Below are 27,179 nucleotides of genomic sequence, written 5' to 3'. Positions count from 1 at the left end.
GATCCTGGAACCCCAGGATGGTTTGGATTGGAAGGGACCTTGGAGGTCACCTCGTTGCACCCCCTGGGGATGTGTTCCAACCCCCCAGCCCCCAGTGTCCCACATCCCCACGCTAATTAAAGGGGCTAGGAATTGTCTGCAAACACCCCACCACGGGCAGGGGCTCTCAAAGCTCTGCTGAACCAGGATCTGTTCAGATCCACAAAATCCCACAGCCCGTGGAAGCACTTCCACCAAATCAGACCCAACATCCCCATTTTCTGCTGATTCCATCCTGCAGGTGCATTGAGGTTCCACCCCTCAAAAAATGTATCCCTGCACACAGATTCTGGCTCGTGGCTTTGATCCAGCAACGCAAGAAGCAAACCCTGGAGTGTGACATCCCAGGCATTGTCTCCAATTTCATCTTCAGGCCGTTTCCCCCCCTGCACACGCAGCCCCAAATTAGCATGTTCAGGAGCACAGAGCCCCTTTCATGTTTACTCATCCTTAGATTGCAAAAATTGTTGTGTGAATTCCTTCTCCAATTAGCTCTGGTACTCAAAAATAAAATATTGTTCCGTTGCCAGCACAGTTCTGATCATTCCTGTCCTTTATACTTTTATTCCCCGGAGTCACTTGAAAAGCGAACGCTCCTTCCTCCTCCCCTGCAAAGCCCCTTGGAAAAATTTTAAAACAAAAAAACAACCAGAGATTCTAAAGGAAAGGCTTTGGTGGCTGAAGTGCCACTTCCATTCACCTTTCCATGATGGAAGGGAAAAAAATAAAGATCAGAAGGAGGATTTAGACAAAAAGCCAACTAAGTAAAGGTAATTTCTAATACAGAAGAATCTGCTCGATGTGTAGAGGTGCTTTGTTGAGTGGAACAGAACAGACATCAGAGACTCTGCAGCAGGTTTTCAAACACTCCCAGCTTCTTTTCTAACATGCCACCCAATTCCACACCAACCCAGAGACACATTTTGGAGTCCAGTGCCCATGGAATGAAGGTGAGGAAGAACACCCAGTCCCTGCCCACGACGAGCCCCGGCCAGAGGGACACGGGGGCAGAATTGTGAGTGCAGCTGAAAACAGGCACAGAGAAGTTCTGCTTCTGAGAGCCACTCACAGTCACCCCAAAAGTCCCCAGAGCCACCCAGGGAGCGTATGAGCAATAAGTGGGACAGAACCTGGGACATCTTTCCTCAACCACCCTCATCTCCTCACCCACTGAGGGCTTGGCCCCAACAGGACCGAGAGCCCAACACGTTCACAGTGACAATCCCCACCCCAGAGGGCTGGCCATGGAGATAATCCTGGGATAGTCTGGCTTGGAAGGACCTCAGCCAATCCAGTCCAACCCCCTGCCATGGGCAGGGACACCCTCCACTAGCCCAGGAGGCTACAAGCCCCGTCCAACCTGGCCTTGGTTAATACCACCTATTAAAACCAAGGTTTGGTACTGGAGGGATCCACCTCCATGGCAAAGAACTCTGAAATCCACGAATGGATCCTTTACCCATTCTGTATTTTTACAGATATTATCTATAAATATTCCACATTTCTTTCTTTTCCTTCCTTGGGTGACTGGAAGGACTTGGACAGTCTCTTCTCCCGTGGAGTGACCAGAAAAATCACACACAGGCTGTTGTCACACACAGTAACACGAAAAAAAACCCCAAACCACCCAAAAAACAACTCGATACAGGAGCCCTCATTAAAAGCAGGGGACAGGGAGCAGGAGAGGAGCTGCCTGTGCCAGCCGTGCCCCCCGGGCGGTGCCGCAGCCCTGATTTTCCCACTCCAGGCGAGAGCAGCAGCGAACAGGCTGCTGGAATCAAAAGAGCTCCCCGGCACTCCACCGGCCCGCAGCTCCCATTCCAGGCAAGGAAATTTGCATCCAAAGCATCAAGAGCACTTTACCTCGAGTTTAAAATAAATTCAGAGCAGATCCATGCCGCCAGCTTGTGTTTGTGACTGGAATCCCAGCCAGCGCCAGCCGGAGCCTCTCCCCAGTGAGAGCTCGGGAAGAGGGGATAGCACGGAGCAGGAGCAGGAGCAGGAGCAGGGATGGGAAGATGGGGGAGGACAGCACAGCTGCAGCTGGTCCGGCACCATCGGCCACAGCAATTAGTGCTAATTGGGGTATCAGCCCCCTGAGCCTGAAAAGGAAGGAGCACTGTTGCAGCTCCCACACAGACAGAGCTTGGAAGCACAAAACCATGGAATTATTTAGGTTGGAAAAGACCTCCAAGATCATGAAATCCAACCATTCCCCCACCACTGCCAAGACCACCACCAAACCATGTCCCCAGGAGCCACATCCACAGTTTTTTTGAACACTTCCAGGGGTGGTGACTCCAGCACTGCCCTGGGCAGCCTGTGCCAGCCTGGATCCCTTCCTTTTGGGGAAGGAGTTTTCCCTAATACCCAGGCTAACCCGACAGGGTGATGCTGTCCTGCCCTGTTAGTTCATTAGCACTGCAGTTAATCTGGCCCAGCCCTGGGGGTGCTGCTGGGGCAGGGCTGGGTGTTCATGTCTGTGCTGGAGCTGGTGGCTCCACTCCATCATATCAGGGCATCTCAAAACCTTGTCACTCCCAGAGTCATAAAAATCCTTCCCAGACAAGTACTGACAGGGCCAGGTGAAACCCAGAGCAAGAGCCTCTGGTGCCACTGGGAGGGACCCTCCCCAGGCCCACAATCCCCAGGAGTCACCCCAAAACCTGCTGCTCCCCCACCCCGAGGCCAAGAGACACAGTCCCCAAAGGGCACTGCCCCACAGGGCACTTCCAGCTGATCCCAGGGAACTGCTCGGGGGAGGATCTGCCTTTCAGGGCACCAGGATTTGTCTCCAGCTTCCCCAGGTGCTGGCAGTGCCCTGGCAGCCGCATGTCTGGTCTGTGAGTGCCATCTACAGGGATCCCCTGTGCCCCAGCCCCTCGTGCTGCCCCCCAGCCCCACAGAACCCCACCGGCAAGGAGGGTAAGTCAGGGAGCAAACAAACCCCTCTTCCCCCTCGGTGCTCCAGCAGCAGAGCAGGCAGGACCCGGGACATGGCCCAGGGCAGGGGGGGACACGGGGAACATGGATTCCCATTTCTCAGTGCCACTGATCCACGCAGTCGGAATGAGATGGATGAGAAGCAGATGTGAGAGGCAGGGAACGCCCTTGGTTTTGTTCTGGGTCTAATTCCCTGCAGGGAGGAGCCAGGACATTCAGCCTGGACAAGTCTGGGGGGACATTCACGGGGGCCTGCAGCTTCCTCAGGAGGGGCAGCTCCAATCTCTGCTCTGGTGACCAGTGACAGGACCCAGGGAATGGCTGGAGCTGTGTCAGGGCAGGGTCAGGTGGGATCTCAGGGAAAGGTTCTTCCCCCAGAGGGTGGTTGGGCACTGACCAGGCTCCCCAGGGCAGTGGGTACAGCCCCAAGGCTGTCAGAGCTCCAGGAGGGTTTGGACAATGCTCTAAAGGACAAGGTGGGATTGCTGGGGTGTCTGTGCAGGGCCAGGAGTTGGACTCGATGGTCCCTGTGGGTCCCTTCCAGCTCAGGAGACTTCACGATTCTATGATCCAGGGAACAGCCTCTCTTCCCCTGCTCCCAAATAAATAAAATGCATCTTGGTTCTTCTGCTGTGGAGAGGCCAGGATGGCCCTCGCTGGGATTGTACTTGGTTTTCTATACAAGAAACTGAATTAATGTGAGAACAGGGAGAAAGGAAAGGGAGGAGACTCTAGAAAATTGAAACCAACTCAGAGATAATTGGAGACTCACAGAATCCCAGAATGTTTGGCTTGGAAGAGACCTTAAAGGCCATCCAGCCCCACTCCCTGCCATGGGCAGGGACACCTTCCACTAGACCAGGTTGCTCCAAACCCCGTCCAACCTGGCCTTGGACACTTCCAGATGTGGCACAAGGAGAGCAGTAGCCCTGAGAGCACACGGGGGGACAGTGTCACTGTCCTGTGAGAGGGAGCAGGGCAGGGGGAAAACACAACAACTCCATAAATCCATGAACCCACCACAGCAGCCCCACGCCACGGAGGGAGAGGTGGGCTGGAATGCTTTATTTCACTTGTTCCAGGCACAAGGGAGGGGATGCTGCAATGACAGGAAAGCCATCAATGGATACAGGGCCAGTGGCATTTAAAGACAGATCAGCAATTCCACGGGAGGGTGAAACAGGAGCTGCTCCTCGTGGAGCTCAGACAACAATGTGTTCAGGGGCTGTTTATTGACTCCACGGCACCCACTCCCACCACAAGCCCCTCTCCCAGCACCTCCTGGGGCTGCAGATCCCATTCCAGGCACTGGAACACGACAGGAGCACGTGGTGAGTGACAGAGCCGACCTCACTCCGCTCCCTGTCGATCCCATTAACCCCAGAGGGCCCAGCTGGGCTGGGCAGGTCGGCACCCACAGCAGAGCACCCACAGCAGAGCACCCACAGCAGAGCACCCACAGCAGAGCACCCACAGCAGAGCACCCACAGAGCCTCCCAGAGCACAGAGGGACCCTGTAAACACCCACAGCAGAGCACCCACAGAGCCTCCCAGAGCACAGAGGGACCCTGTAAACACCCACAGCAGAGTACCCACAGAGCCTCCCAGAGCACAGAGGGATCATGTAAACTTCACAAATTTGGCTTTGGCTTAAACAGCAGTGACAGTTTGGAGGCCCTGCTCGGGGTTCCCTCTGACCCAAACCATTCAACATCAAACAAATCCTCCGCTCCTGCGAGGTGAGGAAACTTGAGAATTGCAGACCCCACCTGTCCAGCAAGAGAGGAGCCCAAGGAACGCTCAGGTTTAATCACTTCAGGTAAAGGAAGGCCCAGGAATGTGTTGGTTGCAGTGGACTGGGACAGTCGGGCTCATCTGGGTTCAAGAGCACAAGGAACAACTTTCCAGAGGAACTGAAGAGCCAGGGAAGTTAGCAGCACGTGCAGCCCTGCAGGATCAGGGGATCCCTGACCATGGATCTCACAGCTCCCATCATCCACAGGGAAGCTGTGGCCAGACTGAGCCATCCCAGTGATTCCCACAGGGAACCTCTGCCTGCTTCCACCTGCAGCAGCTCCACGAGCAGGGAGCACCTGGATCAGGTGTGACAGGATCCCAGTGACAGGAAAGCAGGGCCCATCCAGCGCTGAGAGCACGTGGCAGAGTGATTAAAAACATGTACCTGTGTATTTTAAAATCATTTGTGCACATGGGAGATGGAGCTGCCAGGGGGGTGGGATTTCTCCAGGAAACCTCCCCTGCCCTACATGGAAAAACACAGCCCCTAGCACAGGATCCCAGCAGGATCCCACCAGGATCCCAGCACTCCCTCCTCCACCTCAGGGGATCCTGGAGCACCAGCCAGACCCCAACACTCCCCTCTGTCCCCTCCTGCAGTGTCAGCCCTGCCCCCTGATCCGCAGGGGATGTGCAAACCAAAGGAATGGAGCCAGAGACATTCCAAAGACATTCTCAATATTCACCCTAAAGGTGACTCAGGGACCTCCCTGCCCGCAGGGCAACTCCCCTGGCTGCTCCAAACAAAGGCACTGCCAGCTCGGGGTGCAAATGGCATTTAAGGATGCACTGACACAGTTTCCAAGGAAGGGCCTGGACAGGAGCACTTGGCAAGCAGTTTTCACTGTTTTAGCAGCAGATCCACCCCACAACGACCTCCTGACACATTCACCTTTGGTCCTACACAATCAGATCCCAAATATCCACACAATGGGCTGCAAGAAAGATCCCAGTTGAGTACCAGCAATGGAGTGAAACTCCAGCACCCTTGAGAGGAGATAACTCACAGTTCAGGGCTGTCCTGAATCACAGTCACAGGGGTCGTGGTCCCCTTTTTCCAGTCATCAGCTGCTCCAGGACACTCCTCACACCTGCAATTCAGGTGGTCCAACTCACACCTGGCTCTTCCCCAGGTGTCTCAAAGTCCAGACCCTGGCAGATGTCACACACGTGTCCCTGGTGTCACACACGTGTCCCTGGTGTCACACACGTGTCCCTGGTGAGCACATGACTGGGGCTGGGCAGAACAGTCCAGGCACTCCCAGCCCCACAGACCACACAGATGTGGCTCTTCTGGAGAAACACCCCTTTGGGTTGTGGCCCCTCTCATTTGTAAACATGTCTGTAAACCCGAGAACGACCCAGATTATCCATGTAACTGCTAATCCTGCAAAATTGAACCCATTTAACTCATTCCCAAAGCTGTTCTGTCTGAGCTATCACACCCCCACCCCCTTTTGTAACAGACACCCAGAGCTCTCCCAGCTCCTCCTGGGCTGGAGCTCATTGCAGAGACAAGTTACTTCTTTCCCAAAGAAGTAACCTGATATATTGCATGAAGGAAAGAGGATCAGCCTGGAAAAGGAATCCCCTCATCTGATGCTTCCAGCTGACCCCTAGGGCTGAGACAGAGAGATATGAGCACCCTGAAACACCAACACCCTGGGCACGGCCCAGAGCTCACATTTCACGTGCTGAGCATCATCCAGGAGCATCAGCTCAGCATCTCCCCGTGCAGTGAGCAGCTCCCAATGCACCTCAGCTCTGCCTGTCCCCAGAAATGTCCCCAAAAATGCATGTGAAGAAAACAGGTTTGGTCCCCTTTCCCCTGCCCCAGCCATGGAAGGGTTTGAACTGTTAATTAATAGTCACTGTAAGCAGACACAAAACTTGAGCACTGGAGATTCCACTGGGCTTGGACCCTCCCAGTCAGTCCGGGCAGGTGGTGCTGCTGGTCCCGAGTCATCTGCAAAAACAGGGGAAAAAGGAGACAGCCAAAAATCAGGGGGAGCATGGACAGTGTGAAGGGGGGGAGCTGAGGGCTGGGCAGCTGCTGAGGTGACATTCCTTGAGCTGACACTCCTCGAGCTGACACTCCTCCTCAGCTTAAAAGACCCTCCCTCAAAATCAAACCTGTGGGAAGCACGGTTCTAGGAAAGCAGGAACGGATGTCCCAATGGGACTGGGAGTTTGAACTGGGATATGATTTGGAAGCGGCTCCTAAGCTGAAAAAACCCAGGAATTTTTGTTTTCCTGTCTAGCACGGGGAGGCTCAGACTGGGCACAAGGGCTGCCTCTCCCTCCAAGAGCCCTGGCGACCCCACAGCAGTGTCCAAATCACCCAGGGACGTCCCTGTCAGTGAGACCTTTCTGGGTGAGAAAACGGGGAAAAGTGAGATAAATCCCTGTGCCAACACAGAGACCACACACAGGCGTTTAATTTATGCAGATCTGTTTGTAGGAGCCGTGCCAAAGCTCCCACGGCTTTAGGAAAGGCGCCTCAGCCCCTCGTGAGGAGAAGAGAAACACACAAAGCACACAGAACACACCAAACCCTCCCTCACCGCCGCAGGTTCCGCGTCTCGAACACGGTGTCCTCGTCGCTGTCCAGGGAGCCCAGCTCGATGTTCTCGTCGTGGCTCGAGAGCAGCCCGTACTTCTTCTGGGGCTTCTTCAACCTGAAACGGGTTTGGGGCTCGTTCCTGGGGCCCTCAGGCCTGTGGCTGAGGGACAGGGAGGGCACAGGGAGCTGTTGTCCCACCGCAGGGACACGGGGCCGATCCGAGCCAAAGGGCAGAGCCAACAGGACCGATGGGAGGTGGTTTGTCATTGCTAATTACCCCGGGTAATTAACAGCGGTGTGGATTTACAGCAGTGTTTTGGACGCGCTGACAAAGGGATGCACAGGGGAGCAGAGCCCTGGATGGCAGAGGGAGGGAGGGAGGAAGGGAAGGGGGATCCAGGGAAAATGGGCACAAACCTGGGATTATGAGAGGTCCGAGGCAGGCAAGAGGACAGGGGACACTGTGATCGGCTCCAGGGGGACCCAGATCAGGGCTGGGACTGGCAGGGGTACGGCCACGGGGGGCAGGGACCGGGACAACCGGGACCAGGACAAGCAGGGACACGTCCCAGACCAGGGGGAACCAGGACTGGGGCGAGCAGGGCAGAACCCCGGGACAGGGGACACCGGGACCCGCAGGGACACGGACACAGCCCCGCCGGGGGTACCCGCCCCTCCCGCACTCACCGGAACGCCCGCAGCACGAAATAGAGTGCGGCCAGCGCCGACAGCGCGCTCAGCACATACACCGCCCGCCTCAGCACCGGCAGCGCCGGCCCCGCCAGCAGCCCCGGCCCGGGCGGGCGCCGCGTCTCCGGCGACGGCCGCGTCCCGTTCCCCGTGGCCGCCCGCGGCGCCTCCGTGCTGTTGGCCGGGCCGGGGGCGGCGGCGCGGCCGAGGGGCAGCAGGAGAATGAGGAGGATGAGGAGCGGCCGCATGGCCGGGCCGGGCCAGGCCGGGAGCGGGGCGGGAGCGGCGGCCGCAGGAAGGCGCCGGGACGGTGCGCTCGGCGCAGGCACCGCCCGGGCCCCGCGGAGCCGCTCGCGGGTTCCGGGGCTCCGCCGTTCCGGGCCGCCCCTGACCCGCTCACGGAGCCTCGGCAGGGCTGACATTTTGCCCGCAGGATCATCCCTGTCCCCTCACGGCCGCCGCCACCTCCGCGGGGCCGCCATTTCCCCCGCGCTGCAAGACCCCGTCCTCAGAGCCGCCATTTTCCCCTCAGGGTCGTCCTCCTCCGCTCAGGGCCGTCATGTCTCCCTCGGGGCCGCCATTTCCCCCTCACAGCAAGACCCCCTCCCTCAGACCTGCCATTTTCCTCTCAGAGCCGTCCTTCCTCCCTCATGGCCGCCATTCCCCCCTGAGGGCATCAGTTCTCCGTCGGGGTCGCCATTTCCCCCTCACAGCAAGACCCTCAGGGCAGCCATTTCCCCTTCAGGGTCGCCCTTCCTCCCTCGGGACTGTCATTGCCCCTCCAGAGCCATCATTTCCCCCTCAGGGCCACCCTTTCCCCCTGAGAGTCACCATTTCTCTATCACAGCAAGACCCTCTCCCTCAGAACCACTATTTCCCCCTGAGTGTCACCATTCCCCCACCATGAGGGCCATTCCCATCCCGGGGTGGACACTGCTGGAAACAGGAGCGTTTTGAGCATTTCTAAACACCCTCTTGTTCCTCCACAGACACTCCAGGCTGACCAGGGCTCTGTCACTGCCCTGCACCACCACTCTGCTCCCAGATTTCTCTCAGGGAAGGGCTCAAGCTGCCCGGACACACAGGACTTTAAAAAGGGCATTTTTGTTAAAAAAGGGTCACCCAAGCTCACACCAGATGTCACATCAGCCACATGGCACCCAAACAAATTCCCAAGGATGCCACCTGGTTCTACATCCAGCCCCTGGATCCAGCAATTCCCTCATCTATCTGTGCAACACATCATTATTGCAGCGCTGTAATTAGTAATGCCAAAAATAACGGCACCTCCACCCAGGCTCTATTTTTGTATCTATTCATTATTCCTACCTGTACTAAAACATCCCATTTAGGGAGGCCTTACAAAGCATTACTTCTAAGTATTTTCAGCTTGAATTCATTTAAACTTTCACCTGACTGCATTTTTCTCAGTAAAGATTCCACACGCTCTTGAGCTTTCGTTATATTTAATATCCTTCTGGGGCTCTTATTACTGGGAAATGATGTGTAAGGAGTCCTCAGGGCTCATGAGCGAGCACCTCACTTACCACCTCACCAAATTCCAATTTTATCCATTAAAAAAAGGGGAGAAAAAGGCAGAACGAAGCAACCAAATGTTAACACAAGAAAATCGGGCAGGAGCAGCATCAGAAACTCACTGCCCTCACCCCTCACTCTGCCATACCCTGCCCGAAACAGTGTCAGCCTCTCCCAAGATAAATCCTACTAATTAGTGAGCTGCCACATTTTTGGAATTTAACCAAAAACAAGACCTCGTTTTCCACGAAGATCAGGCATCAATCTGCTTGGAGCCCCAAACACCACAGCACTGGTGTGTTCTGTGCTCTGAACTAGGCTGTGCACCAGGTTAAGTTTCTTGCCAAAAAAAAAACCAAAACATTCTTGTGTTTCCCACAAAAGTACCACAGAGATTTGGGGTCTTTTTTTCCACATTGCAGTATTTTATTCTGGCTTAACTGACTTGTTCAATTGACCCATGTAAAAATCAGCACCACCACTGCTCTGGGCTCTTCATCTCCCCACTGCACTCAGGGTCTGTCCTTCTCGGTCTTCTCTGATGCCTTTCGGTGCTGAAATGAAATAAAAGAGAATTGGAAGGGGGATAAAGATATGGGGACCCCCAAAAGAGGGTTAACTGGACCACTCAGAGCACAAGGCTGTGAAACAGGGACGCACCGAAGCTTTTGGGTCGGGAAAAGCTCGGGGGGCAAAGGGTGGACAGAAGGGACGTTACCTGGTTGGCAAACTCAGTCTGGCATCCCTGGAACGCAGCTCTGCTCCCTCAGGATCCGCTCAGGCTCCGGGCCGTGCCCCTGGTCCCTTCAGCCTGCCAAAGCAGAGAGGCATTAACAGGAACGCCGGGCAGAGGCTGCACGTCCCCCACCTCCCCCACACAGCTCACAGCGTACGAGGGTCTCACAAGCCATCGCTGAACCCATCACACCACAAAGCACAGTCTGGGAAAACTGTTCCGGGCCGGCTGCTGCCCGTGCTCAGCCAGCCCATGGATTGGATCCCTAAGCAGAGAGTTAACACTTGGACATGGCTGCTTAGGAAGTGTGGGCCATGGGAAAAAGTTAATGGCAACAAGTAGGATGGCAAAGAAAGCTACAATTAAAGTGAGCAACTTAATGAAGTCTAGGAAGAGTCTCAATAGATGAACACATATCGAGTCAGGGAGTTCGTTCCCATCTTGCTTCCGTACCTACAGCAAGACACGGCTGCATGCCCAACTCTGATCTGTGGAACCCAAGGTGTGCCACAAGCCAAAGGTTGCATACGGCATGGGTTAAACGTTTTTCCAGCAGCTGACCAAAATTGTCAAAAGGAATATTTCACAGGTACATTAGACTTTCAAATGAGCTCTCAACAAGAGGAAGGATGCGGACATGAGCAAAAGGAGTTACCTCGAATTACAGGACTATTTCCACATATGAACTAGCCAAGAGAGCAGCTCTCGTCTCAGAGGTTTCTGTTGGAGGCACAACACTTCTTTTCTCCAAGGACACTGCAGTTTCCATTTGCTAGCAAAGAATTCTTAGAACTTGTAAGCAATGACACAGCTACCTAAGCCCGGCATTCCCCTACATCGCACACGCGCTCGGCACGCAGGGAACAGCCCAGGGACTACAGCACTGGCTCTTCTCTACAGCTTCCCAGTGTAGGCTACAGCAGGTTTTGAGCAAACATCCATTAGGCCTTCCTGACATTCCGACTGCGCTTTGCTCCTAACACACCCTCAGGTTTGTAGTTCCAGCCTCTAGACAAGTTTGACCGTTTTACGTGAAAATTTGTTGGCCAATTCACATGTCAAGACCGATTTTAGGATTAAATTCCAGCACTTGGTCAATCGTCTGGCTGGCTCTGCCACTATCCCTAATCTTCTCCTCTCGCTCCCAGATTGTTCTTCGTCTCCAAGGGTTGTGTTGTGCAATGAAATGTAAATGTCAGGAGCAGAGTTCATTTCAGACGGTCTTTTAATAGGCTTCGTAAAGCCAAAGAAAACTGTATACAGGAATCCTTTACCACTTCAAATACAACAGCAATGGAATATGCATATTTCTTCCAGTAAAAAAGGACAATATAAATAAACATTTTCAAGAACCTCTTTATGGTAAGTTTGCAAGTCTAGTTCTGGGTCATTTACATCGTTACAACAGTAAAAATACCGTTATGCGGGTTGAACATACAAGCACGTTTCTCTTTAGATATATCAAGGTGGTTTGCCTTCCAACGGAACCCAGGCCGCATTCCTACCTTGCTACACTAAAGGAATGTTACAAAAGACGAAGGTAATGCACTTGGAAAAAAAAAAAAAATAGTCCACAGCTTGTTCAGCTTCCAGTGAACATCGGTTCAAAGTCCTTTCTAGCTCAAAAGAAACTGAATTGGGGCCCCAACTTTAAAAAAAAAAAAAAAGTAACACCTTGGCTCATCATGGAGGATAAAATAAAATCTGAAGTGCTTTCAAAAAAGATTAAAACCACTTGAAAGCAGAGCTTTCTCCAAGACAGTCTAATCAGACCATCTCATTTCAGAAGCTGCCAGGCTGTGTTTGACAAGATCAGAACTGATAATACTACAAAAGTGAAAATACAAGTAGATGTACTACACAATAACCATTTCAGCGAAGCTCCAAAAATCTTTATAAATACAGCCATTGGAAGGACGATCTTGAGTCAGGAAGGATTTTTACTCGTTGTGTGTAGCTGAGGACAAGAAGCAGGCACAATTGTAAAGGCACTGAAGCAAAGACAAGTTCCAGCATTTTACTCCCTTGCATTATTCCGAGGCTACTGCTACTTGGCTACTGTGAGATCCCCCACCCGCGGGTCAGAGCGTAAGGGCAGCCGAGTTTGGGCTCCAGAACAACCTTTTTTAACACTTGCTTTGCCTTAGATCCGAGCAACTCCTGCACATGCATTAAATTAGAATCTCCCGGCACCACCACGTCCACAGCCTGAGCCTGCCCCACTCCAGGCTCAGGCTCAGCAGGTTCAGAGCTCCTACAGCACACGGACTCAGCGCTCCCGCTCGGAGCGGCACTTACCGTAACTGTCGTAGCTGTCTCTGTAGGAGCCTCCCGAGTTCCTGTCTCCATAGCCACCTTGACTCCTGCGGGACAGACAGCACCTGCTTCACACCTGCTCAACCCCTCCTGTGACACCCACCAGGGCTGGCAGAGCTCCCCCACGGCCCCCGGCGCCGCACGGGCCTTACCTGCTATTATAGTAGTCTCTGGAGCCGTTATAGCCTCCGCTTCTGGAATCAAATCTGCTGCCGCCATAGCCTCTCTCTCCACCTCCTTGGAAGAACAGGACACGTGGTTTTATTAGCTAGTCTGACGAGTGACACCCCCCCTCCAGGCCCTGTGGGTCACCCACACGCTCTCACCTCTGGAGAAGCCGCGGCCCCGGCCTCGGCCCCCGCGGAAGAAGCCCCGGCCCCCCGAGGACCCCCCTCTGTAGCCACGGGATCTGTTCTCGGAGGATTTCCCAGCCTGGTCCACTCGGATCTGACGCCCATCTACGGACTAAAACAGAACCACAATCAGCCCAGGCAAAAGTCAGATATCTAAACAGCCAAGCACATATGCAGTGAGTTACACAGCTTCACCATCAGCCAAGCACCACTAGAATGTACTGATTCTTACACAATGAATGCTTTATGTCCTGTCACAACTAAGCCAATTAAGACAAATAAATTGGTATTTAAACTGGATATAATTCCTATTATATAAGAATTCCTACAAAATTCCACTCTTTCACAGTTATACAGTTAAAATCACAGGATTTTTGCATCAGGTATAAATTGCTAAACACACATTTGTAACATCATGAAACCATCTTATTTACATCTGTATAATTTCATGCCCTTAAAACACTGGCATTTATCTGTTTTCCCACAGAGACTGAAAAACAACACATCTCCCCGATTCTCTTATGTTTTTGGTAATAAAGAATCAGCCCCAGGGCCTCCTCACCTTTCCGTTCATGGCCATCATTGCGTCCTTTGCATCATCGATGTTTTCAAAAGTAACAAACCCAAAACCTCTGGATCTCTGAGTCTCTCTGTCTTTAACCACCACGACTGTTGAAAGGATGGAAAAAAAAACCCAACACATCAGCACCTGGGGAATGTAACAAGCCAGTGGAAGCCAGCCCGGCTTGTCTCTGCAGTCTCACCTTCCGAAATCTGTCCGTATTTAGAGAAGACTTGCTCCAACGACTGCTCGTTGGTGTCGAAACTGAGCCCGCCGACAAAGAGCTTTCCCTCGTCTGATGCCATCCTGACCTGCCAAACCAGCAGAACCAAGTCAGCGACTCGCAAAACACATTCCCAACGAGGTCCGAAAGACTAAACCGTTCTAACGCCGCCTATGACAACAACGATGTGGCCTCTCACCGCCGCACGAGGCTCCTCACACGCCACCGAGGCCGCGATTCCAGCGGTGGTGGGGGGGTCTCCTCCCGGCCGGATGGGCCGAGCGCCGCCCCCGCGGGACCCCCGGCCCCCGCCCGCACGGGCCCAGCGCGCATGCGCACGCCGCGGCGCCGCCTGCCGGCCGGCCCAACGCAACACCGCCCCCTCCCTCCCGCCCGCCGCCATTTTGCACGGCCGAGGCCCCGTCGCCATTTTGTTTCCGCGCGCGCGTTTCCCCCCTCCGCGGCCCTTTCCCCTTCCTCCCTCCGCCTCCACACACACGGCCCAGCCGGGCCCGCTCCGCCGCGCTCCCCACGCCCGCAACTCACACCGAGCGCTTGGGCGGGCGCCGCGGCCCGGCCTACCCTGTGACCCGGCCCTCCGCCCCCGGGACGCGGCTCCGCTCGGCGCAGCCCCCCCCCGGCCCGGTGCGGCCACGGCCGCCCCTCGCGGCGGCGCTCACCGGTGCCCGGGCGGTGCGAGATCCACAGAGCACTTCAAAGCCTCAGCGCAATGTACGGCGAGCCTGGCGGGGCGGCGCCTTATAAACGCCCGCGCTCCGCCCCGCCCATCTCATGAATATGCAGATTAATCCCTCTGCAAGGCGGGGCGATTACGCCACCAAAGCGCTGCCACCGCCGCACCACCCGATTGGGTGGGACTTCGTTAATATTCATGAGCCGCGGCGGGGAGTGAGGGGAGGGGCGCGCAAACAAAACAGCCGAGTGGCCCCGCCCCCTCCGCCCATCCGGGGGCGGGGCGCGGTGGGCGCCGCCGATTGGCTGCGCTCTCGGGGGCGGACGGGAGCGCCCCTGTGAGAGGGAAGGAAGTGGAGGCCGCTGATTGGCCGGGGGGGCCGCACGCCCCGTTCACACCGCGAGCTGGGGGCGTGTCCGCGCTGCCCCAGTTTCGCGCCCTTCTCGCAATGCGGCGGCGGCCGCAGACAAAGGGGCCGCCTCTGGGGCCGCCGCCATCTTGCGTGGCGAGCGCTGCCCCCGGCCCGGACCCGGAGGCTCCTCCCGCCGTGTCCCCTCCTGTCACCCCCGGCCCAGGGCCCCGTCCTGTCACCACCCCTCCTCCCTGCCCCACGGCCCGTAGGGAACGATCCCTCCAGCCTCCTCCTCTCAGTGTTGTCCCACAAACACAGCTGGGAGAGCTCAGCACAACGAGTGTGAGAAGCAGCCAAAGCAACAAAAGTTTTGTTCAAAACACAATAATAAAAGATCTATGCTCAGCCCGATTCCCACTGAAATGTTTAAAAGCCCACCCTGAGGTTTCCCTAAGGTGAGAAGCCTCCAGCAGTAAAAACTTCCATATTGAAAGAGGAAACTGACAAAGCTAAACACGTGTCTCAGTGAGGGGCTGCAGAGGTTTGAAAAAGCCCTTAAAATAAAAACGTTCAGTGTTTCATACAATAATTACAATCTCGTGTAGAAAATGCAGAAAAGTGTTTTAAAATGCAGAAGAGGAAGGAACTCAAGGGAGGGAACAAATACATGGGAGAGGAGGAGACTCGCAGGAAGGAACAGGGAGGAAAACGGGAAGGAAACCCGGCGAGGACGGGGCTGTGGTGTCACCGTGTGTGTCCCCTGCCTGGGGACAGGACCGGACACACCACGGGTCACTGCGTGTGTCCCCTATCCAGGGACAGGTCTGGCCGCATCGGCGCTGCCTCCAGAAATTCCCCGTAATTCCCACTGCAGTTCACAGCAGGAACGTGCGGCCGCCCTCCTTCCGTTCTTCCGTCCTTCCCTCCCAGCTGCACAGAATAAATAAAACCACTGGAGTATGGAAATCAGGACTCTTCGGTGATTGATTTCCAAACCGAGCGCTGAGACAGAGAAAAACAAACCGCAGGGAGATGCAAAGAAATCTGCCTGTGATTGCTCTGTCCAAGCAGGGAGCGCCCATTCCGTGCCTCCAAAAGCACAGAAACTGGCCTTTTCCTCCCTGACTTGCTGTTACACCTTCGGGATTTGCAGGAAAAGGGCTGTTTGTAAACAACACATACAGTAATTACGAAACCCCATCAGTGGTTTTTCTGAGCACACAGGCCTGCAGGGGTGGGACGGTGCCACCAAAGTGCTCAAAAGCACCTAAAAAAGCCCAATATTGATGAAAGAGCAAGACAATATTATTATTATTATTTCTTACTGTGAAAAAATTGACTCACTTTTCAGTCCTGAGAGCAAATTAACAACACTGAATAATAATAATTTAAATTTTTATATATATAATTAATCGTATCTGATATGTTCTGCAATAAAGAAGAAAACAGCTGTAACAGGAGTTGGACTTCCTTGTGAGTCCCTTCCAACTCAGAATATTCCATGATTCTGTGAATATGCAAAGAGCAAGAGCTAAAAACGGGATGAAACTGCAAATAGAAGGAGAAAGTAGTATAGTATTTCATGCAAATGAGGAAACTGATTGCTGGTTTGAGACGGGCATTTCAATTTTAAATTCTGGGTCTGAATTACTGAATAAGTCTGGTGGGTTTTTTTAATTCCACCTAATTTTGTGGGGGGCTAATTTTGAGTGGTCTGTCAGGAGCCTGGAGGAGTGAGGACGTGCATCCGCTGTCATTGCAAATTGATTTTTGCCCTTCAAGAGGGAAAAAAGATCCCAGCCCTGCACTTTGATTAAATTAGAGCCCCATTAACATGAGCTTTCTGGCCCGTGATGAGGGCAGATAAAGTGACCTTGATGCACGGAGCCGTTTTCCAGCCACCCTGGGACACAGCGGGAGGAGCTGCCAGCCCAACACCATCCCTGCTGCAAACCCAAGGGACAAACACCAGGATTCACAGGGGTTTGACTCCTCACACGAAGCCAGGCAGGTCGGATGTTACAAGAATAACACTGTGAGCCTTTGCTCCTGTGACAGGGAATGGAGATTGCAGCCCGGGCTGGATTTGTCCCAAAAGGGTGACTTTGGTCTCACCTGGGTGTGTTGATGCCTTTGCTTTGACACTGACAGAGTTATTACCCAGTGAAAAGATGAGAGCTGGACCGAGGAAACCACGCTCCTGCCCCAATTCCACAGCTCCCAGGAGCTTTCCGTGCTCCAGATCTGCTCGTTCCTGACCCAGGGCATCAGACACGGTGTGTGTCACGTCAGCCGTGGCCTCGATGATCCTCGTGGGTCTCTTCCAGTGCAGGGTATTCCATGACCAGGCTGCACACAGGGGCTGCAGCAGCCCTGTGTCACCTGCCCGAGGGGCTCAGGGACATCTCTGCACATCCCACAGGCTCCAGCTCCAGCTGGAAGCGGTGCTGGGATCAGGATGGCGAGCAGCTCACCTGCACAAGTCACTAGGGCAGTTAATTAAGCACTGAAACAACACAGGGTTCGGGTCCTTAGATCAAACCTCCTGCAGCAGCAGGGCCCTGCCGGGGGGTCCTGAACACACGACACCCCAGAGGCAGAACACAGAGGTCACTGCACCAATCCTGCCCCAATCCCTGGGTAAGCTCCAGAGCCTCACCCGTGGGTGTTTTCTCTGACGATCCCCACTGAGCAGCACTTGCTGTGGTGTTTGTAGGGACCTTTCCCAGTCTTTGCACTCCTGGCTCGTTTCCAGGGCACACGGAACTGCCCAGAGCTGTGCAGGAGCCCAAACCTGCTCGGCAGCCCTGGCACCTGCTCAGGAGCCAAGGGCAGCCCCCGCCCCGGGCACCACTCTGATGAGGTTCCCAAATCCCAGAGCAGCTCCTCCGGGGAGGGGAGCACCGGGGGGGAGGATGGGGCAGAGGGTGCCCGAGCGCCAGGGACAGCGCTGGGTGTCTCTGCTCTGGGGCTGTGCCTTACCCAGGGCTGGGAGGGAACACAACCATCCACGAGCCCACGCCTGCTCCACTCTCTGGCACTGTGCTCCTCCCCCTGGGCCTTGGGGAGCCCCCAGCACCACCCTCCTGCACCGGGGCACAGCAGAGCCCAGCATGGTCCAGCGAGGCCCAGCACATCCTGAACAGCAGAAGAGCTGCCTTCTCTCCCTTTGTTTTTCCTGGGGCTGCGGGGAAAGAGGGAATGCGAGGCTGGACTGAAGCAGCAGCCATCCATCACCAAACCTCCGGCTCCTTCCCTGTCTCCCTGCAAGCTCAGCCTGTGCCACAAGCAGAGATGCCACAGCATGGGGAAGGCACACGGAGCCTTTCTGGCACAGGAGCACTCACTGTCCCCAGCACGGGAATTCTCACTGTCCCCAGCACGGGAACCCTCCCTGTCCCCGGCGTCTCAGCCCTGTATGACCACACACTGTCCCATTGCAGCCCTGGACCCAGGAGCAAGGAGCAAAACACAGTTTGGGAACTGGCAGTCCCAAAGCCCCCGGGAAAAAGAATATTCCCTTCTCCCTTACTCCTGTCCCTGAGGGAGTTGCTCATCCAGCTTTGCAGTTGGAAAGAAAAGCCCTGACGCAATCCTGCCGTTGCCATGGCGAGGAGCCGGGGCTGCTGCGCTTCCCTCGGCCAGTTACTGTGACTGGGATTTACCGAGTTGTAGGACAAAGCCACGGGGAATGGGGGACTGGATCCACAGGAATCAGATCCATAGTGAGTGGGGGGATTGAATCCACAGGGAGTGGGGGAGCCGGATCTGCAGTCATGGGGGGATTGGATCCACCGAGGGCAGGGGGATTGGAGGCCCAGGGAGCAGGGGCATCGGGTGCACAGCAAAGAGCTGGGATGCACAGCAGCATTGGGATACCCAAACCAGAGTATTAGGAAATGAGCCGAGGTGAGGGGGGATTCAGGGCTGGGAATGCCAGTGCACCCCAGCTGAGGTGAGGGGGGATTCGGGGCTGGGAATGCCGGTGCACCCCGGCTGAGGTGAGGAAGATGGTGAAAATAAGCATGTGGTAACCATGGCAACCATGTAAGTGCCTTGGCGCTGAGCAGCAGATTTATCAGGGCTGGTGCTTCCCAGCCAGATTATGGAAAACCAAATCCTGTGTGTCAGGCCATCCCTACCTGCTCAAACGCAGCCAAATTTAGAAACAACTGCACCCAGCACACAGCAGCTCTGGCAGCGGCCTTGTCACCCCACGTGGGCCACAATCAGGTGTTGCTGTGGGATTTGAACCCTCTTCCAGCACTCCCAGCTCGCCGACATCAGCACAACATTCCAGACACCGTCACACAGCGATGCTTTACCAGCATAAACCCTTCCCCTGCCAGCTCTGCCTCGCTGGAGAGCCTGGCCGTGCCACATCATCCAAACCTGCCTGGGAAACCCAGGTGGGGGCTGCCCCAGCTGCTGCCCCGTGGGGGGCTCTCCCTCCAGCATCCCCCCGTGCGGGATGAGGCTGCTCCGGTGTGGGAAAAGCAGCAGCAGCTGCAGCGACGTGCGGTTTGTTGCTCCCACCTTCCCTCCTGTCACCCTCCCGGCTGCATTAAGGACTCAGCTCAGTTATATAAGCACTCATTAATCATCATCTAAGAGTATTTGCAGCATCGAGTTCTTAAGGGCAGGAGATGCTACCCAAGGACAGGACAAACAGCCTCTGACCGCGCGACACCGAGGGACCTTGTGGGACAGAGGGCTGGAGACGTGGGAAGGATTTATCCACAGTCAGCAGGGGGAAAACTGCCAGGAACCAGGAACAGAGCGTGGGGTGAATTACACACCGAGGGGAGCCAGCCCCGGTGCTGGGGGAAATCGGAGCTTTTCCAGATCCCTCGTGCCCCTCCACACACCCCCTCTCACTGGTGGTGGCACCGCCTCAGACTGTGGGGATCAGGTAGCAAAACCTCACCACAATTTGTGGTGGGGCCGATAGTCCCACACCCCCCTCAAGCCCATGCAGGGTGGCCTTTGGTCCAGCTCCCTGCACCAGGGTCCTGGAGCTCCCCAGAACCCCGGTGTCCCCCCAGGACCCCATGTCCCCCCTCTCTCCCTCTTTGCTCCACAGCTCCTCGCCGTGTGCTGCCGTGTCCCTGCGAGGGCACATGAATCACCCTGAGCCCCACAGCCCCCCCGGGCAGGTCGATTGCCACGGGCACAGGGGACGGCCCGGGCGGAGCGAGCCGGGATCTGCGGGAACAGCCGCGACTGCAGAAATCCCTGAACTGCAGCATCAACGTTTTTTCCTGCCCAGAAGGTTCCCGCGCCCTCGCATGAGCTCATCCTGCACCGTCCCCTTTCCGCGCCTCCCGTAACCCAACCTCTCCCAGCCCTGCGCCGCAGAGCAGGAATGAGACACGACAGCAGAGCAGATTCTTGGCTCCCTGGGTCACTCTCTCCCCGCGCTGCCTCTCGGGAAGCTCCAAGTCATGCGACTCCTTCTCTTTTTTTCCCCTTAAGGTGGGGAAACGAGTCGGGAAAGTTCCCCCGTGCTCCCCCCCGCGCTGATCTGAATGGAGGCAGGTAGAGGCAGAGTCTCTGCCTCCAGCAGCACCACACCTGCTCTGGGAGCCGGGCGTTCCACAGGGAAAGGCCGGATCCTGGCACTGCACAGGCTGGTACCACCCAGATCAGCTGCCCCGAGCTGAGGGAGCAACTCCTGGAGCAAAGAGCTTTCTGGGAGCTCACCCCTCTAGCCCTCCGTGGGGCAGGAGGATGCCCTTCGTGGAGCAGCCAAGACCCCCAGCATCCCACTGACCTCACACCTCTGCAAGGAGCCACAGTGCTCATCCCAGCCCATCCCAGCATCCCACCTCCCAGTGAGCTTCCTCAGACAAACCTGCACAGAACCCTCTTTTCCCCCAGCCCTCCCTGTATTGCTGCCAGGGAGGAGACGGGTGCCAAGAGCCCCTCTTTGGGGTGAGCTGAAGAGGAGTGGGAGGAAGCTGAGCTGCCCAACGCCCTGTCCCCTGGATGGCAGTGCCACGTAGTCCTGCGCCACTGGAAACCCTCCCCCCGAGCCCTGGCAGCGCAGGAAGCCGCAGTTGGCTGCTCCCAGCAGCCCAGAGCTGCCCCAGAAAGCTGAGCTCCCCCAGCACTGCCGCCGTGCCGGGAGCTGGACATGACCTGCTTCCCAACGCGGGATGGAGGATGGGATGGAGCTGCGGGATCCACACCAGCCCCACGCCCCCGAGACCAGCGGGGACCACCAGGAACCAACACCGGCCCACCCGGGGCTGAGCCCCCTCCTCAGGGCTCTGAAAGCCCAGAAAATGCTTTGTTTCCTCCTGGCTGCTGGGTGACCCCATCCCAGCTGAGGGATGTGGGGACATTTCCTCTTCAACAACACCTCAGAGCCCCCTCCCCTCCTCCCCCCGGCCCTGGCAGCCCCTCACCCCTACCCGCAGGCTGCAGGCCAGGGGCTGGCGGGAGGGGGGCTGCCATTGTTCTGCACAAAGGGGGTCCCTGCCAAGGCCCCCCCGCAGCGTCCCACGGGTGCCGTGGTGCTGGGCGCTGCCGTGGCCGTGGCAGCAGAGGGCAGCCACGCCACACGCACCGATCCTGCCCACGCGGCACCGCACGCGTGTGCCCGCACAGCCCACGCTTGTGCCACGGCCCCGCTGGCAGCAATCCCACATCACCCCGTACCCCGGGGTCCTGTCTGTGTCCCCTGGCTTCTGGCTGCAAACGGGGCTGATCCCAGCACCCAGTACCCCCTCAGCACCCCCGATCCCCCGCGGGGCGCTCAGGGCTGCGGCACCGGGCTCTGCCCACGTCCACGGGGTCGAACACGTGTGGCCAAAGCAGGCGTGGGCTCCCCACGTGGACCCCCGAGCACAGGGGCCGTGGGTGCCAGAGGGTGCAGGGAACAGCGGGAGCTTCCTGGGGGCAGGCACTGCCTGCCCGAGCCCCCCCAGCCCCAGACCCCCGGGGTCTGCAGCTGCCTGGCTGTGCTGGAGGCGGTGAGTGGTCCCTGGGTGGTCCCAGGGCTTCCCCAGAGCAGGGCCCAGTTCCAGCCCCCTCTGTGCTCCCCTTACATGCCAGAGCCGCCCCCCTGCCCCAGACCCCCTGCAGCCCCCCCGTGGGGTCCCACTGCCGGCGCGGTGCAGTCACCAAACACTGCTGGGCCCCCCGAGCCCCCAGCACAGGACATGCACACATGTGTGCAGCCACACACCTGTGAAATCACACATGTGTGTACAGCCACACGCCTGTGAAATCACACACGTGTGTACAGCCACACGCGTGGATCCAGCAGCCCCCCCGGCCCCGCGCCGTGGGCCTGGGCCCCTCGGCAGCCCCGCGCTGCGCCCCACGGCAGCGTCACCATGGCAACGCTCCAGATTTATCAATGGAGACACTGCGGGAACGCTCTGGGGGAGGCGGGAGGGAGGGGGGGTCTGTGAGAGCTGGCGGGGGAACAGCCGGACAGACGGAGGGTGCAGGAGGGTCTGTCACACTTGCAGTGCAGTGCACAGGCGGGGGTGGGGGTGCACTGTGCACACGCGTGTGCCAGGGGAGCACCAGCACAGTACCCTGGCTGGCACTGGGGGCTGGGGGGCTCCCTGCCCTGCGTGGGCACAGAGAGAAGGTCCTGTGGTGGGGCAGCTCCCTGCCTGCATCGCTGCCTGATCTCCTGTCCTTGTGGCTGGTGACAGCAGCAAGGGACAGAGCCAGCGGCGGTGGCAGGTCCCAGCTCCAGAGGGAGCCATGGCCGATGCAGGAGTGGGGGACCCTGATCCCAGGGCAGTGGCTGACACAATACCAGGGGTGTCAGGGCCCTGGGGTTCCCCCTTCCTGGGGAAGTGCTGCTGGTTTTGCACGCGGGCTGTGACTCAGGCACCCGACACTATTCCTGTCCTGTCCCTGACTCAGCGTGTGGCTCCAGGCAGGACACGCTCCCCCCAGCCCCACGTTCCCACCATGGGGAAGGGGAAGTGGCACAGGGACCGGAGGAGCAGCAACATTCCCAGCCTGTGTGAGCCCCTCACCTCACCCCCCTCAGCGAGGCAGGAGCACGCAGGGCACCCGCACTGACCCCCCGGGCTGCACCCCCTGCCTTTGGCCTCTCCCTCCCTATGAGGCGCCCTGATGCCTGGGGATGGGCACAGCTGCCCACGTAACCACACCCGGCAGGAACGTTCCCTGCAGCCGCTTCCAGGAAGGGCTGGAGAGGAGGAGATGGGGATGGCGGGTTCACACCAGCTCAGCACTTTCGCAGCCCTCGCCAGCCCCGTCACACCCGGCTCATCACACGCCTGCTCACACCCACCCCCCCAAGCCCGCCCCGGGCCCCCGGCCAAACCCACAGCAGAAAGGGTGGAAAAAAATCCAGTAAACTACTGACTGACCGTTTTCCAGCCTCCCCACAAAACATTCCAGGCGTTCTGGGTGTGCGTGCGCATGAGGCCGCGGGTCACGCTTGGACTCGCTGGTGGTGACGGCACAGCCCCACCGGGGGTCGGGGCGATGGACCCTGTGCCGGGGCACAGCATCACTCACGGCCCCCCAACACAGCAGGGCCTGGGAGAAGCACCTTTAGGCTGAGAACAGACTGAACTCGGCTCAGCAGTGGGACCTGCAGGTCAGGGGCTGCAGGACCGGGACGAGCCAGAGCCGGGCAGTTGGCTGCCACCCCCCAGCTCGCTCCCAGCCCGGCAGGCACGTGGCTGAGCCGCAGGGTGCCCAGGCAGGCCGGCCGTGCCATGGGCTGGGTGGTTGCCTACGGTTGGGTTTTACACCTGCAGGCCCAGGGAGAGGCCACAGGGCCCCAGCCCAGGTGAGGCTGGACCTGGGAAATCCCCGGCTCTGGGAGCCAGGTGCCCGCCCGGCTCCGGCCACTGCAGCTCCTGCAGCGAGGGCGAAAGGCGGGTGTTTGGGGATCCCAGGAATCACCAGGGCCCGTCACCCCCTGCCCCAGGACCCCCAGGACCATCCTGCCGGCTGCAGGGTAGGGGTTCCCTGTGCACGTGTGTGCCTGTGACACCGCGTGTGGCGGCAGCTCCGCTGCGGGGGCTCAGTGACCGGGGTGCACCGACGGCTCCCCGGTGCTGGGGCGAGGAGGAAGCTGCCGACACAGACTCGCCTGTTTGTTTGTTTAACACATGAGTCATTCCCCGATCACAGCGTCCCCGATCACGGCGATCGCGGCGTCCCTGTGTCCGTCCCCACCTGCCTGTGCTGACTCACTGCCGGCCGTGACACCCCCCTGCCACCCGCCGGACCCCGGCCCTGCACAGGGGCTGCAGCCCCACGGGGACACGCGGGGTCTGCTCAGGAGGGCGAACACCGCCCTGCTCGGCAGCACCTGGGGCAGGAGCTGGTGAGGGCCAGGGCTAAGGGGGCTTGGCCGAGGCCAGCGGCAGCACCGTGCAGGGTCACAGGTGGTGACACAGGGCAGGAGGCCACAGGCAGCGTGGGCAGTGTGGGCCAGGGCGATCTCAGCAGAGCCCAAGTGGCTGCACCAGTCATTGTGAAAGTGAATCTGGTGAGCAGGGCCTGGGAACGGGTGAGTGGGGAGGGGGCAGCTACTGCACCTTGCTCTGACTCACAGAGGCTGCCCGTGCTGTGGCACTGCACCTTGGGCACTGCGTGGCACCGCCAGCGCAGCACCCCAGGCACTGCACAGCACCAGTGACGCCAACACAGCACCCTGAGCACTGCACAGCACTGCTGGGCCCTGGCTCAGCACCTCAGCACCACAAGGCACCACTGACTGCCCCCCTCTGCAGCCAGCTGTCCCCTACCCAGGTCCCCCATGCTGCCTGTGGCACCCTGGACCCCCACCCGCCCCTGGGCCGGCAGCCAGAGCAGCTGCAGAGCCTGGTGCCAGAGGTGGCCGAGTGCCAGGGGCAGGTGGAGCCGCTGCCGCGCCCCAACCCACAGCAAACCCAGGGCAGGTGGAGCAGCCCCGGCCCCTGGAGAGAGAGGAGCCCCCTGTGTGGGAGCTCGGGGCAGTGCCTGGCACCGCTGCCCGGGGGTGGCACAGCTGCAGCTGCCCGAGACACCCCGGGAAATGTGCCCGAGCCCTAACCCCGCGCCCAGCTGGGGCAGGAGTCGGGGCGGGTCGGTGCCACCCCGAGCGCCCGCAGCTGCCTCCTCCCAAATGCCCGAAGGCACTGGGGTCCCCACGGACCCCACGGTCCCCATGGCCCAGGGAAGGGGCATGTGCCCCCAGCATGGCTCCCAGCAGCCCCACGGGGACCCCCAGAACTCGCTGTGACCCACCGGGCCGGCCGCAGGTCCCAGGGGCTCCACGTGGCCGCGATGGCCGGAGCGGCCGGGGGGGCGGGGAGCGGCAGGAATCCAGGACTGAGTCACGGCTTCCTCTGCGAGCCCGTGAGTCATCCCGGCAGCGCGAGGCGCCCGGCCCGGCGTGCGGAGCCCGCGGCTCGCACACGGCTGCATGTGAGGGCAACCCCCGGCGTGAGCGCGGCCCTGAGCACCCACCCACCCACCCTGGCAGCGCGGCCACGGGGGCTCAGAGCACACACAGACACAGATGTGCCCGAGGGCACAAGCACTAACACGTGTGTGCACACGCACACGTGTGCTCTCACCTGCCCATATCCTCCACGTGCACAAACTGCAGGAGAATCCCTCTGTGCAAGGCACACACAAGTGCAGCCGTGTGAGGACCCACACTCAGCCCCACACGGACCTGGAGCACTGCCCTGTCACACTGGTACCTCAGCCCCTGGGCTAGAGCCCACCCGTGGGGCTGGAGCTCACCTGTGGGGCTGGAGCTCACCCGTGGGGCTGGAGCTCACCCGTGGGGCTGGAGCTCACCTGTGGGGCTGGAGTAGCAGCTTCTCCTCCACCTGTGGCTCCTCTCTCCAGGTGCCCTGGGGAGGCAGAAGAGGCTGTCTAGAAGATTTGTCCAGCTCCAGTTCCCCCCCAGCCTCCCAGCCCCTGCCACACTCTGGAGCTTTCTGCCACAACCCACATGGGCCCTGCGCCATGGGTGCCCATGGCAGCACATCTGTCCTCCCCACACAGCTGGACCTGGGATGCACGGGAGGGTGGGCGCAGGGTCTGCACAACCCCCCGCGCACAGAGCCGCGGGTGCACACGTGTGACCTGCACCCACCCTCATGTGCAGGATTGGTGCACCCCTCTGCCACTCTGCAGTTCGTACCCCTGACCCCACAACCACCGCACTCTCTGCAACCCCCGGTGCGTTTCAGGGGGGGTCCCCACCACGCGAGGAGGTGGTTTGCACTCCCCAGCGCCGGAGCTCAGTGCCACGACCACAGAGACGGGGAGGGGGGAGCGAGGAGAAGGTCAAAGTTAAGGCAGCGCGAATCCCAGCCCACGATGGAAACCGCCGGGGCCGGGCTGCTGCCCCAGCCCGGGGGGGGCGAGAGGGGGCCGCCCCCGCCGACGTGGCGGCCGCTGCCCGGGGCTCGGGGGGGCTGAGCGGGCGGGAGCCCCAGGGGAGCCCTCGCCCTCCCTGCAGCCGTGCGAACGCGGGGACCCCCGGGCACAGCCGCCCCCCGGGTCCTGCTGCCGGGAAAACGCGCCCGCCCCCGCCCCGTCCCGCACACGGACCCTCGGGCGCTCCCAGGCCCCGTCCCGGTGCGCTCCGGGGGCTCGGGGGGCGCAGGGACCCCCCGGCCGCCGCTCGGTACCGGGGGGGCGGGGGGGGGCGGTTACCACGGTAACGGGGCTCCTGGCGCGCCGGGATGAATGGGCCGGGAGCGCGCGCGATCTATGAATGAACGAGCCGGGGGCGCGGAAAGCCCGGGGCGGAGCGCGGAGCGCGGAGCGGAGCCTGGCGGGTCCAGCCCCGCAGCCCGGCCGGGCCCGCCGGGCCCCGGGGGGAGCCGAGGGGTCCCCGGGGGGGGCCCGCCTTCCTGCCAGCCGCAGGGCCCCAGCCCTGCCCAGCTCCCCCTGTTCCCCCACCTCCGCCTCTGTAAGCGGTTCCCAGAAGGCAGGATGGGAGGGGGGGCAGGATGGAGGCGGGGAGGGGGGGAAGGATGGGGGGAGCGGGGAGGGGGGCACCGCCTCATCTTCCCAGCAGGGTCTGGGTCAGCCCTGGGTGTCGCCGTCCCCAGGACGGCCCGTTCCCAGCACAGGCCAGGGGTGGGGAGGGGGCATTCCTGGGCTGCCTGGGGGCTGAGTCACCCCCGGCCACCGCAGCCACGCGCGCACGCAGAGACACGCCACGGCCACACACGCAGCGTGTGCATGCAGCAGAACACACGCGTGTGGCCATGTACAGGCACACGCAGCAACATGAGTGCGCAGATCCACACAGCTCAGCTGCAGCCGCGCACTTGGGGCACGTGTGGGCACACACAGCAACACACGGAGCCTTGGCCACCCAGAGACACAACATCCGCTCCCAGGGACCATGTT

The 27,179-nt window shown here is 59.0% G+C and overlaps 2 protein-coding genes and 1 long non-coding RNA gene across 6 annotated transcripts; all 3 read right to left on the bottom strand.

Moving 5' to 3' along the window:
- Positions 1 to 5,360: 5,360 nt before the first annotated feature.
- On the bottom strand, positions 5,361 to 8,313 carry FAM174C (family with sequence similarity 174 member C). 2 transcript variants are annotated; one of them, XM_032711937.1, is made up of 3 exons: positions 8,030 to 8,313; positions 7,329 to 7,457; positions 5,361 to 6,745 (listed from the first exon to the last, which is right to left on the bottom strand). In XM_032711937.1, exons 1-2 carry the CDS (start codon positions 8,278 to 8,280, stop codon positions 7,340 to 7,342), a joined length of 369 nt encoding a protein of 122 aa, XP_032567828.1. In that variant the 5' UTR covers positions 8,281 to 8,313; the 3' UTR covers positions 5,361 to 6,745; positions 7,329 to 7,339. The 2 variants fall into 2 exon arrangements, with proteins under 2 accessions (XP_032567828.1, XP_032567826.1); XM_032711935.1 differs by having other exon boundaries at positions 7,344 to 7,457.
- Positions 8,314 to 9,972: 1,659 nt separating this feature from the next.
- On the bottom strand, positions 9,973 to 14,687 carry CIRBP (cold inducible RNA binding protein). 3 transcript variants are annotated; one of them, XM_032711934.1, is made up of 8 exons: positions 14,439 to 14,687; positions 13,738 to 13,846; positions 13,536 to 13,642; positions 12,947 to 13,085; positions 12,773 to 12,857; positions 12,603 to 12,667; positions 10,287 to 10,379; positions 9,973 to 10,122 (listed from the first exon to the last, which is right to left on the bottom strand). In XM_032711934.1, the coding sequence occupies exons 2-7, from the start codon at positions 13,838 to 13,840 to the stop codon at positions 10,375 to 10,377; spliced, it is 504 nt and encodes a 167-aa protein (XP_032567825.1). In that variant the 5' UTR covers positions 13,841 to 13,846; positions 14,439 to 14,687; the 3' UTR covers positions 9,973 to 10,122; positions 10,287 to 10,374. The 3 variants fall into 3 exon arrangements, with proteins under 3 accessions (XP_032567825.1, XP_032567824.1, XP_032567823.1); XM_032711933.1 differs by lacking the exons at positions 9,973 to 10,122; positions 10,287 to 10,379 and adding an exon at positions 11,226 to 12,261; XM_032711932.1 differs by lacking the exons at positions 9,973 to 10,122; positions 10,287 to 10,379 and having other exon boundaries at positions 11,226 to 12,667.
- A 2,168-nt stretch (positions 14,688 to 16,855) lies between these two features.
- Positions 16,856 to 26,514, bottom strand: LOC116799313. Its single transcript, XR_004361038.1, has 3 exons — positions 26,475 to 26,514; positions 25,608 to 25,663; positions 16,856 to 17,278 (listed from the first exon to the last, which is right to left on the bottom strand). It is a non-coding gene; the product is annotated as an uncharacterized LOC116799313 (long non-coding RNA).
- Positions 26,515 to 27,179: the final 665 nt, after the last annotated feature.

This window comes from Chiroxiphia lanceolata, chromosome 27 (genome assembly GCF_009829145.1).
Source record: "Chiroxiphia lanceolata isolate bChiLan1 chromosome 27, bChiLan1.pri, whole genome shotgun sequence".
Lineage (NCBI taxonomy): Eukaryota > Metazoa > Chordata > Aves > Passeriformes > Pipridae > Chiroxiphia > Chiroxiphia lanceolata.
The sequence above is the reverse complement of the archived record's forward strand: the minus strand, read 5'-3'. Positions and strand labels throughout refer to the sequence as shown.

Coding starts and splice junctions, on each gene's coding strand:
- FAM174C (XM_032711937.1), bottom strand. CDS start 8,280: ATGCGGCCGCTCCTCATCCTCCTCATTCTCCTGCTGCCCCTCGGCCGC. Junction 7,458..8,029: donor TTCGTGCTGCGGGCGTTCCG/GTGAGTGCGGGA, acceptor AACCCGTTTCAG/GTTGAAGAAGCCCCAGAAGA.
- CIRBP (XM_032711932.1), bottom strand. CDS start 13,840: ATGGCATCAGACGAGGGAAAGCTCTTTGTCGGCGGGCTCAGTTTCGAC. Junction 13,643..13,737: donor ATACGGACAGATTTCGGAAG/GTGAGACTGCAG, acceptor TCCTTTCAACAG/TCGTGGTGGTTAAAGACAGA. Junction 12,668..12,772: donor AGAGACTACTATAATAGCAG/GTAAGGCCCGTG, acceptor TCTGTCCCGCAG/GAGTCAAGGTGGCTATGGAG.